The sequence below is a fragment of the Corvus kubaryi genome, unplaced genomic scaffold (assembly GCF_017639235.1).
Source record: "Corvus kubaryi isolate FWS band 111438036 unplaced genomic scaffold, C.kubaryi_AGA036_p1.0 128, whole genome shotgun sequence".
NCBI lineage: Eukaryota > Metazoa > Chordata > Aves > Passeriformes > Corvidae > Corvus > Corvus kubaryi.
In genome coordinates, this window is record NW_024580663.1 from 1,839,147 (window position 1) to 1,849,583 (window position 10,437).

Below are 10,437 nucleotides of genomic sequence, written 5' to 3' on the forward strand. Positions count from 1 at the left end.
CCTAAAGGGGCTCCAGGAGAGCTGGAGAGGGACTGGGGACAAGGCATGGAGGGCCAGGACACAGGGAATGGCTTCCCAGTGCCAGAGGGCAGGGATGGATGGGATGCTGGGAAGGAATTGTTCCTGGCACAGGGTGCCCAGAGCAGCTGGGGCTGCCCCTGCATCCCTGGCAGTGCCCAAGGCCAGGCTGGAGCAGCCTGGGATGGTGAAAGGTGTCCCTGGCCGTGGCATGGGTGGCACTGGATGGGTTTTAAGGTCCTTTCCAAGCCACACCATTCCATGATCCCACAGCACTGCAGGGTGCACGCACAGCCAGGTGCAGCCATTTCCATGCCACGGTCACGCTGCGAACACAAACACTCCCAGCCACATCATCCCTGCACCTGGAGCTGCTGTGCATGTCACCAAATGCTGCTGGGGGGCTCTGGGCCATCACCTGGACACATCCACCCCACCAAAAGCTTGTGGACAAATTGGAGACCATGCAGAGAGGAAAATGAGCGGAAGGAGCGGAAGGCTTGAACTATAATCAGAAATGGAGGAAAGAGGAGGAGGGAAACTTCTCCCCAGACTGCCTCTGCAAGGGTTGCCAAAAAGCACCACACACATCCAAGATGTGCCAGATGTTGCTGCTGCCCAGGAAGGAGGCTGCAGGTCTGTGGTGGTGGCAGGAGCAGATGGCAATGGCTGGGAGGAGCGCTTGGAAGGGTGGGAGGAGAGGAAGAGAGACCCAGCTGCCAAAATCTCTTGCCTTGGCTCTGCTCACAGGGAGGGACTTGACTCAGTTTTCTTTCAAAGAGATCTTTAAATGTTGAGTTGCCTGAATGGGATCTCCGAGTACGCACCAGGAGAGGCAATTCTGGTGTTGTGGGACTCCGTGGGAAGAGAAGGGAGGAGCTGAAGCAGGATTTAAGTGTAGACTGGTGAAACTAAGGGGCAGAGAGGACCTGCCACTGGCACGGCTCCCCTGGGGTCTCGCACTCTGTGCTAACAAAGTGGGAAATCCCCAAAGGAAAGCTCCCAGCAGAAATCACGGGCTGGGATTTCATGGCCGTGTCGCACACGGGTAAGACAAGCTGCTCCTTTCAGCTTTGCAATGCGTGCCTCTAAATCTTCCCTGAAACCAAGGAAAACCTGGGCTGGCGGGGTTTTATTGAGCAGCATCTCCATCCATCCGCTCCAGCTGTGCCGAGGTGTTGGGAGGGGCTGGGACAGCACCGGGAAAGGCTGGGCTTGGCAAAACCAGGCAGGAGGGCTTGAAACCAGCTCTGCCACAAAGTCCCAAAGCTGAGCTCTGCTCCCACCTTGGGCGTCAGCAGCAGCCTGGGCTGCGGCATCTGGGAGCAGCCGGATTCCTGCCTCGTGCCTCTGGAACACCAGGATCCCGAAAATGGCAGAGGGAGGAGCTGCCAGCTCATCCAGGGTCACCCAGAGCGAGCAGCCACCTCCGAAAAGTGCAAATTGCAATTTCCTATTTCATTCCCCACCTATGGCAGAGTTTCTTCGCTGGAACTGTGAGGAAAAACTCGTGAACATCTGGGAAATGCGGACCCTACGGCACGGAGAGCGTCGGGAAAGCTCATGAGGTGGTTGTTAATTCCATACTCCGAGCAGGCTTGTAACTGCATGCATTAAAAATGGCATGGGGTCCCCACTTTAAATAACAGCCATAAAACAGATTTTGGGGGTGGAAAAACACGAATCAGAAATGCCTCATCCAATAAATCACAATTTCGGAAACGTTCGCACCGCACAGGGACAGAGGGAAAACAGACTCCATGTAACAGATCCTAAATTGCTCATATTTGCTCCTGAAATCCTGCTCAATTCCCTCCACGGCCGATGGAGAGCGGCTGGCACTGTCCCCACCCAAGCCCCGCGTGCGTTATGGCAGGGCAGAGCCTCCACGGAGCACCAGCACTGCCAGGCTCCTTCGAACCCAAGGAAATCTGGGATCTGGGGGGGAACAGATGCCTTTGGGGAAAGCAGCGGGTGGCCAAGCAGGAGACTGAGCTCTGCTCCCAGCTCAGCGTGCCCCACCGAGGTGGGGAGCAGCCCCGGGAAATGTTGGGGAGGAAACAGCGGGCAGCGAGGGGAAATAGCAGCGATGCCAAACGCCTGGGATGACTGAGGAGCTGCCACGGCAGCGCCGAGCTCCTGGAGGAGTCTTCACCAGAACCGGCGTAATTCCTCCTGCAAAGGGCCTGGCTCAGCCCCTGCAATACAGCATTTTCCTGCAGTCTGCACAGCAGAAAGGGTCCAAAAAAGGAGGACACTGAGATGTGTGTTAATCAAGTGAAGAACCATCTACAAAGAAAAGGCATGGATCTGTCTTCTAGTTGAAAAGCTATAAATAGCCTTGCATACTTGCTTATCAGATTGGTTCGGCTGCAGGGATAATCTCCTGGAGAAAGCAATGGAAGCCCTGTTATGTTGGATATTTATAACCAGATGAAAGCTGAGAAAATGCACAGTCGTGTCAGCCTCGCGCTCGTGCCGCGGGATGGGGGTGCGGGATCCAGCGCGTCTCCGCGGTTTAACAGAAGGTCAAGAACGGCTTAGTCTACCCAGCTTCCCAAAAACTCAAGATCTGATCCCTTTGAGGGGCTGGTGCTGCTGATGAAGCCAAGGCAAGGACATGGTGGGACAGTTCCCAAAAGGTCATGGTGATCCCGCATCATTCCTTCTCTGTAGGAAGCAAGACATGACCCTTCTCTGGACAAACGAGGTGTGGTTGGAAGAAGAGAGGGCAGGGGACGGAGCAAACACAACACTCCCAGCGCCTCCTAATCCCCAAATCACCTGTCCCAGTGCCAGGGTCCCCTCACAGTCTGCTTAGAGGATCACCACCCTGACCCCAGCTCCTCAGGTCTCCTGAATTGCCGTGCCAGATTATCTGCGGAGCCCCAGGACCAGCTCGGGATAATGCTGGTGGATTCCCCAGAGCCTTGGCCTGCCACGGCCTCTGCACCCAGTGCAGGTCAGGACAGCTGCTGGAGCCTGATTCCCAAGCCCTGCCATGGGAAGGGAGCCAATCCTGGGGGATGGAGAGCAGAGCAGGGTTGTGGTTGTTCCCTGGGAGCCCCTGCGGTGCCCGTACCACACATGGAGCTGGTGGTGGATGGGTGTGGGGTGATTCCCGTCCTCCTGGGAGGTGGACACACAGAGAGCACCTTGTGCCAAGAAGGGAGCTGGGTTTTAGGGCAGGTTTGTGATGCTGTGGGCAGGGAGCTGCTCCCAGGGGCTTCAGGCAGTGAGCCTTGGCCTTCCTCAGCTCTGCTCATCCCCACTGGGCACACAACAAACATCCCAAGGAACATCCCAGGACAGCCCTCTCTGCCCTCCACCTTCCAGGCGCTCCTCTCTCTACTTTTAGCCCTTCTCCTCCCTCATCATCTGCGAGTTTCCTGTCACATTCCAGGTCTCAACCTTCCCTCTTCCATGTCCATCATCACCACTGCCTCACCTTCAGCTCATCCACATGGCATCTCCTTGCTCACCACCCTTCTTCCAGGTACTCAAGGACACTTGGGAAGCCCAGCACTGTCACCCTGTGCCAGGGCTCCAGGAATTGCTCCAAACTGCTCTTCCCAGGCAACTGACCAACACTTTTGGGAAGAAAGTGATCTGCACAACATTCCTAGACAGGGCAGTGCCTCATTGCAAGAGCAACAGAAGGATTTGGGAACCTCACTGTGCCTTGCTCCAATGGTTGTAACACAGAGAACTCCAGATTTACTCCAGGAATAACCTGGGAATCGGGAAGAGACATTCCACTAGACCTGTCCATTTCCATAACACAGGGACCCAGCAGGTTTGCAGCTCCCCAAAAACCAGCTGAACACACGCTCAGCCAGCTTCCCACCACACACACACCTGCCCCAAAATCAAGGATGCTCCCAGAAACAGGAGGAGACTTCAGGAGAACCCTCTGCCACCTCCTCCTCTTCCCTGCCAGAGGTTTCTTTGACCCTGCCACCTCCACAGCCACCTCCCCTGGGGACACGAGCACAGAAGGCAGCAGGTACGGGAGACAAGATGTTATGTGCACAGCCAGAGCCAAATCCAAGGAAGCGACGGGAGCTGGCCGGAGCAGGCAGCTGGGGGGGTGGGCTGCAGCCAGGCGGGGCAGCACAGGGGCAGCACGAGCAGCACGGCCGCGGTGAAGCTGCGCCGGGGCAGGGGGGAAGCGGCTCTCCCGCGGTGACAGCGCAGACACCTCCAGGGGTTCTCAGGGAAAGCTGGACCCCACCGGGAGGTGACCCGAGGGGCACGGTGACAGCAGGACACGTCACTCTGGGGTTTGCCACCACCACCACCACGCTCGCTGAGCCTCCACTGCACAGATCTCCTCAGCCCAGCCTGTGCCACTAAAGCTGCTCTGCCCTCTGCCCCCTGGAACTCCCGCAGCTGTGACCCCAAACACACGTGGGGAGCTCCAGCACGCCCCAAACCCCCTGCGGTGGGGACAGGCACCCACGGGACCCCTGACTGTGGACACGAGCTCCCCACAGGCTGGGATACAGCCGCTCTGCTCAGCCCTGTGCTACCATCTCAGACCACCCTGTTGGGGCCCCTCTCTGTGTTGTTCCAAGCCCCACCTGTCCCCTGCCACACCCACCTGTCCCCTGCCACACCCACCTGTCTCCCTGACTCTTCCCATCCCACAGCTCGCCCAGACCTCCCCTTCCTCACCCACCTCTCCCCTCCCCACCACGTCCTTGCTGCTCTCTTGCTTTGAGCCTCACCTCTTCTCCATCCTCCCATCCCCACCAAGCCGAGCGTGGCCAGCCTGTCCCAGCCGAGCTCCATGTCACCCACACCGGGGACATGGATCATGGAGGACCAGGAGCCTCGGGTGCAGGTCCCAGGGGGGGGGGACAGGCACGGGGGCGGGCACATACCGTTCTCAGGGTGCTCCATCTCCCCGATGCTGCCATCGGGCGTGGTGCGCTCGTAGTGGTCCTCGGGCAGGGCCAGGGGCCCGATGCGGGGCCCCGACGAAGATTTGCTGCTGGGGGTCTCAGATTCCTCCAGCCCGCTGTCGTAGTAGCTGTGCTGGGAGGGGTCCTGCAGGTCCTGAGCCTGGCTGGCTGCAGAGAACGTCACTCGGCGATGAGGTAACTGCAGGCAAGAGAGAAGCTGTTGCATCACCCACCGAGCAGGTGCAGGCAAAGGGTGGGGTCATCCAACCTGAGCCCATCATCAGCCCCTAGAGCCATCCTGACACACTCAGCACCAGGCTCCATCCCAGCCAAGAGCCCCCCATCACATGCAGGGAGCACACCTTGCGTGGTCCCTGGACTCCCCCAACCCATCACTCCCTCCATGGCTCTGTCCCAGCCTCTTCTGTCACCCAGATGTCCCCTCCCATGGCAGGACGGCTCTGGAAAGGTCCCTCATTGGCACAGTCTCCTGAATCATTGTCCCCACCCTTCACCGGGTGTCCCCATCCTGCGGGTCCCCCACCCAACCCCAAAGCCCTGAGCGGCCAAGGCCACCCCAAAGCCTCTCTGATGGCATCACTGCCCAGCACGGAGCCACGGCAACATCCTCCCTGCCCTGCCAGCCCCTGGCCTGACCCCAGCTCCCATCCTCAGCATTCTCCACCCAGGGTCACCACCATCGCTGCTTTCGTGTGCGCTCCTTCAGCATTTCAAAGACCCCACTTCACACTTTCCCTCCCCAGCTCTGCTCACGCTCGGGGAGGAGCTCCCTGCCAAGAGCCATTAAGCCACATCATTATCCTGCTCCAAATCCTTCCACCAAATCCTTCTTTGGCGTGATTACCAAGGAGTGGAGAGGGTAGCACGAGTTCAAGGGGCAAGAGCAGGGAATGAAACACAAACACCGAGAGCAAGAAAAAGCCACCACGGTATTTCTCCACCATAAACGCGGGAAGAAGCCCAAGACGGGAATTATTTGACGGGGATCTGAAGGTGACAAGGAGAGAGAGGAGCCAACACATCGTTTAGGCTGAATACCTTTTTTTGTGCTGGTGTCTTTACTACAAATCAGTGGCAATCAGGCGTCCCACACACAGCGAGCACCGGCCAGGAAGGGGAAGGAATTGAGACGAACAGAGGGAAGGAACACAGAGGGAGCATTTAGATGAGCTGCTTTAAGGTTGGTTGGACCTGATTAAATTCACCACAGATGCTTAGAGACCTGATTTAAGTAACTTCCGAGCTGTTAGGGCTGGGTTGGTTTTTTTTTTTCCCCCTTTTCCCAAGACTTTTCTTTTTGGTTTTTTCCTGAAGAATTTGTAGAGAATCAGGGAGCTTCCAGAAGACTGGGAGCGAGCTAAAATAGCGCCTGTCTTTAATGACGAGAAAAAAGAAGAGCTGGAGAATTATAAAACAGTTAGCTTAATTTCAGTTCCTGGAAAAATACTGAAGCAGATAAAAGAACTCTTTGTAAGTACCTACAAGATAACAAGGAAATGAGTAACAGCCACTGTAGGTTTGTCACAAACAAACATGTCAAGCCATTGAACTCCTTCCTTTGAAAAGACAGCAGGCCTCGTGGAAGGAGGAGGAGCAGTCAGTGCTCTAGCTCGACTTGAGGAAGTTTTTCTTGACACTGTTTTAGCTGATTTTTCTCATAAGTAATGCAAGCAAACAGCGGAGGTGCAGCACGGCACATCCCTGCCTGGGTAACGTAGTGCGGGGTGGGTGCAAATCGTTTGGGAAGTGTTATTCCCAAAGGAATTACTGCAAAGAGCCCTTTCAGCTGGGATCATGGATCAAATTAAATCTCCGGGTGGTGTCCTGAGCCCATTGCTGGGCGCTGTTTTCATGAACTGCTGCCGTGACAGATGTGGGATGGACCTGTCACATCTGCACCCTCACAAGGAATAATTGCAGCTGGCTGAGGATCCCTGCACATCGCGGGCTGGGGATCCACCCACGGTGCCAACCTCCCACCCAAAAATGCAGCAGTGTCGGGGTGTGACAGCTCTGCTGGGTGTCAGGAGGCTGAGCTGGGCACCACTTTGGAGGAGATGTGCCCCACTTCAGCAGAGAACAGAGAAACAGTTGTTAGAAACCATGAGAAAATTTTTTTTAAAAAGAGAGAAATTGGTTCAGGGAAGAGAAGGTTGAGGGTGGCAAAGGCTGGAAAGGAGAAGTCTGTGCTTGGGACCACTGGCAGATAAGAAGGGGTGCCCTCCACCTGCAGCAGGGAAGACCAGGTTGATCACTATGGTAAAAACAACCCAGTGGTAGGTTTGGCCAAGGTTTGGCCAAGTGCAGTCACAGGATCATGGAATGGGCTGGGTTGGAAGGGCCTTAAAGCTCATCCCATGGGCAGGGACCTCCCACTATCCCAGGTGGCTCCAAGCCCTGTCCAGCCTGGCCTGGGACACTGCCAGGATGGGGCACAGGCACCCTGTGCCCATGGGGTGCCAGAGCAGAGGGTGCAATCCCTGTCATTAAGGCCTAGGCGAGCCCCTCTCAGGAGGGTTCTGGAGGAGCTGAGGACAAGGCAGCACTGCCCAGGTGCCGATGACCCTCCGGAGTGCCCTCTTAGCCCACGGGGAGTGTGTAAAGCCTGGCACTGCCCTCCCCCAGCCTCCCCTTGCACCCTGCCTGCCCGGCTGACACCAATTCCCTGTCTGGCCACGGCTCATCCCGAGCTCCGGGCTCCTGCTTTCCTTCCGTGCTCGTCCCAGCCCAGCCAGACGAGCCGGGCTCCGTAACACAAACAAACAACCTCCCAGAGCCCGCCTGTGACAGCCACGATGCCTCCCCTGGGGGCTCCATCAAACAGCAGCGCTTTCACCTGAAAAACACCTCCTTTAAATGTCACCTCGTGCCAGGCAGCCCTCGAAAGGGCTCCTCTCACTGCAGGGCTCCCAAGCCCTGTCCCCTGCAGCCCCACAGGGCAGCGTGGCACTGGCACAGGGAGCGTCCCCCTCCCGCTGTGCCCAGCCCCACCAGCGGGTGCTCTCCACCCGCTCTGGAGTCATGGAAAGGCACGGAATCAATTTGCCTGGCTCTGGCTCGCAGAAGCTGGGTTTGGTGTGACCTTTCTGCGGGAGGTTAAAGAGCCTTTGAGCCGGCAGCGGCCTCTGCACAAGGAGCCGCTTGTGCGGTGCAGTCAGGACAGGCCTGAGCTTCTGTTCGAGGAGCCAAACACAGCAGGGCCAAGTCCCAACCTGCAAACAGCAAATCTGGTTTGGGGCCCTCATCTTTCCTCGCCCCAGTTTCTCCCCATTCCTCATCAGAGGTGACCCTTGCAGCTGCCATCTCAACAGGGCCTCCTCCAGCGCCTTTCTGCCCCTCCAGCCTCGCGGCTTTTTCCACCTGAGGTCTGTGCCAGCCTCTTAACCCTGAGCGACTCACGCAGAGTAATCCATTTTCATCACCCCGAATCCATTTTCAAGTCAGCGCTTCCCAGGATACCAGCCAGCATTCCCCGTTCCTCCGCGCGCAGCTTCGCGCTGGGCCGGCTTAAAATGCACTTTGTTTAAACGGGCCCAGTTTACCAAGCAATCTGGATTGCTCTGCATGACTGCTCCATCCTCAGCACCATCTCCCACTCCGCCAATCTCCGTGGCAGCCTCAGGTTTATCAGCAGTGATTTTAGATTTCCTTCCAGACCGTTGATTGAGGCGCTGAATGGCAGCGAGCACAGCACCAGCGCCAAGGAGCCGCTCCAGGAGAACCTCGCTCCACGAGGAATCCCAGCCGAGCTTTCCTTCTCTAAGCTCTGGATAAACCAGATCTGCCTCACAATGCCGTGCTGAGAATCCCAGAATCCCAGCTCGGAAAAGGCCTCCAAGGGCATCGAGTCCAAGCTGTGCCTGATCACCAGCCCAGAGCACACTGAGTGCCACATCCAGGTGTTCCTTGGACACCTCCAGGGATGGGCACTCCAAACCTCCCTGGGCAGCCCCTGCCAAGGCCTGAGCACCCTTTCCATGGAGGAAATTCCTGCTGATGTCCAACCTGAGAGTTGCGTCCATGCAAAAGAATTAATAATAATAATGATAATAATAATAATGATAATAGTAATGATAAAGTCCCCATTATCAGCAGGCACACCCATCAGTCTCCAGCTGCTCTGTACCCAACACAAACCAGCTCTACCTCTCCAGCCCCGCAGGAACGCCTGGAGCAGACCTTGTTCCTCACGGAGGCCAGGACCATGCCTAAGGAAAGGTTTCAAAGCCGGACCTGTCACGTAACACCAGTGCCCAGTGTCCCCTGCCATCAGGCACAGTGACTGACGTCAGTGCTATTTCCATCAGCCATTCCCTGCCTTAGCCATTAATCCAGTTGTTCCCTGGGGCTGCCGAGGACAGCGAGCACTGCACAGCCCCAGCCAGCTCATCCAGCTGCTCGTGGCATCGCTGCCCTCCCAGTCCTGCCCGTCCCGGGTTCCCCAGCTCCATGGACACCTCAGAGCAGAGCGATCCCACTTCTTGGCATAAATTATTCCATCCAAACATGTCAAATATGTGTCTTTTGAACGCCTTTGCTGGCTCCCAGAGCATGGGCAGGTCCCACATCCTACGTTGTTATGTCTCAGCCCAGATGACGCCAACTATTTATTGAATACTTTTGCATTTTTCTCCATAATTAACAATTTTGCAATCTCCACTTGGGATTGACAGTTCCTGGATTCCGCCTCTTCCCGGCGCATTTTTTAAAGCACTCATTGTGGTGACTTTGTAATAATTGATTTTCCCCCAATGTCTTTGGCTTTGCTTGTTAATTTTCTACACTCCAGAACGACTCATTTCTCCTAATTGCTGTAACTCCCTCCTTTTACCCCCACTATTTATTGGTTTCCTATTTCCAACTGCTGCCACTGTGCTGGAATGGGATTTGGGGCAGAGCTGTCTATTTCCTCTGCTGAGAAATGGTGGCTTTGGATAAAAAAACCTCATTTTCAGGGCTTTCCAGCGCTCGCTGTGATATTCCTGATGGGAACATCTGTGCCAGCTCCACATCTGAGGGACAAACAGAGCCCCCGTCCCCCTCTTCCCGCGGGGATGCTCTGACGGGGATGTTCATCCCCAGGAAAATCCTGCACGTTCTGTGCTGCCGCAGCTCAGGGATTTTTCTCGAGGAGGAATCGCTGGCAGCTCTCCCTCCGATGACCCCCATCCTCTGTGAAGTGCTCTCCTGCCTTTTTGAGCCTGTGCCTGCTCTGGCCTCCACGGATTACAGCAGCAATGAACTCCCGGCCCATGTGCTCTCTGGAAAAGCTCTTCCCTTTGCTGCTGCCTCTGCTGCCTGCTCATTTTGCCTTGAACTTCTCCTACCTGCAGGGTTGTGAGGAAACAGCAGTAATTGCTCCTCACTCTGCCCCTTTCCAATTCCACAAATCCGGGCGGCATCCTGCTCTGCCAGGTCCTCCTGCAGACACCGGGCAGGTCTGGCCAGCCCTGCTGCCCTTCCCTCTGCTCCATCCCACCCTTCTGCCCTT

General features: G+C 56.4%; 1 protein-coding gene across 5 annotated transcripts in view; it reads right to left on the bottom strand.

Annotated features, from left to right (window-relative positions):
* Window positions 1-10,437, bottom strand: part of PCDH1 (protocadherin 1) — a 55,416-nt gene that overhangs the window by 21,101 nt on the left and 23,878 nt on the right. For all 5 annotated transcript variants that reach the window (XM_042025052.1, XM_042025035.1, XM_042025044.1 and 2 more), the window contains exon 4: window positions 4,905-5,124. In XM_042025052.1, the coding sequence (XP_041880986.1) occupies window positions 4,905-5,124 (220 nt within the window). The remainder of the gene's footprint in view (window positions 1-4,904; window positions 5,125-10,437) is intronic.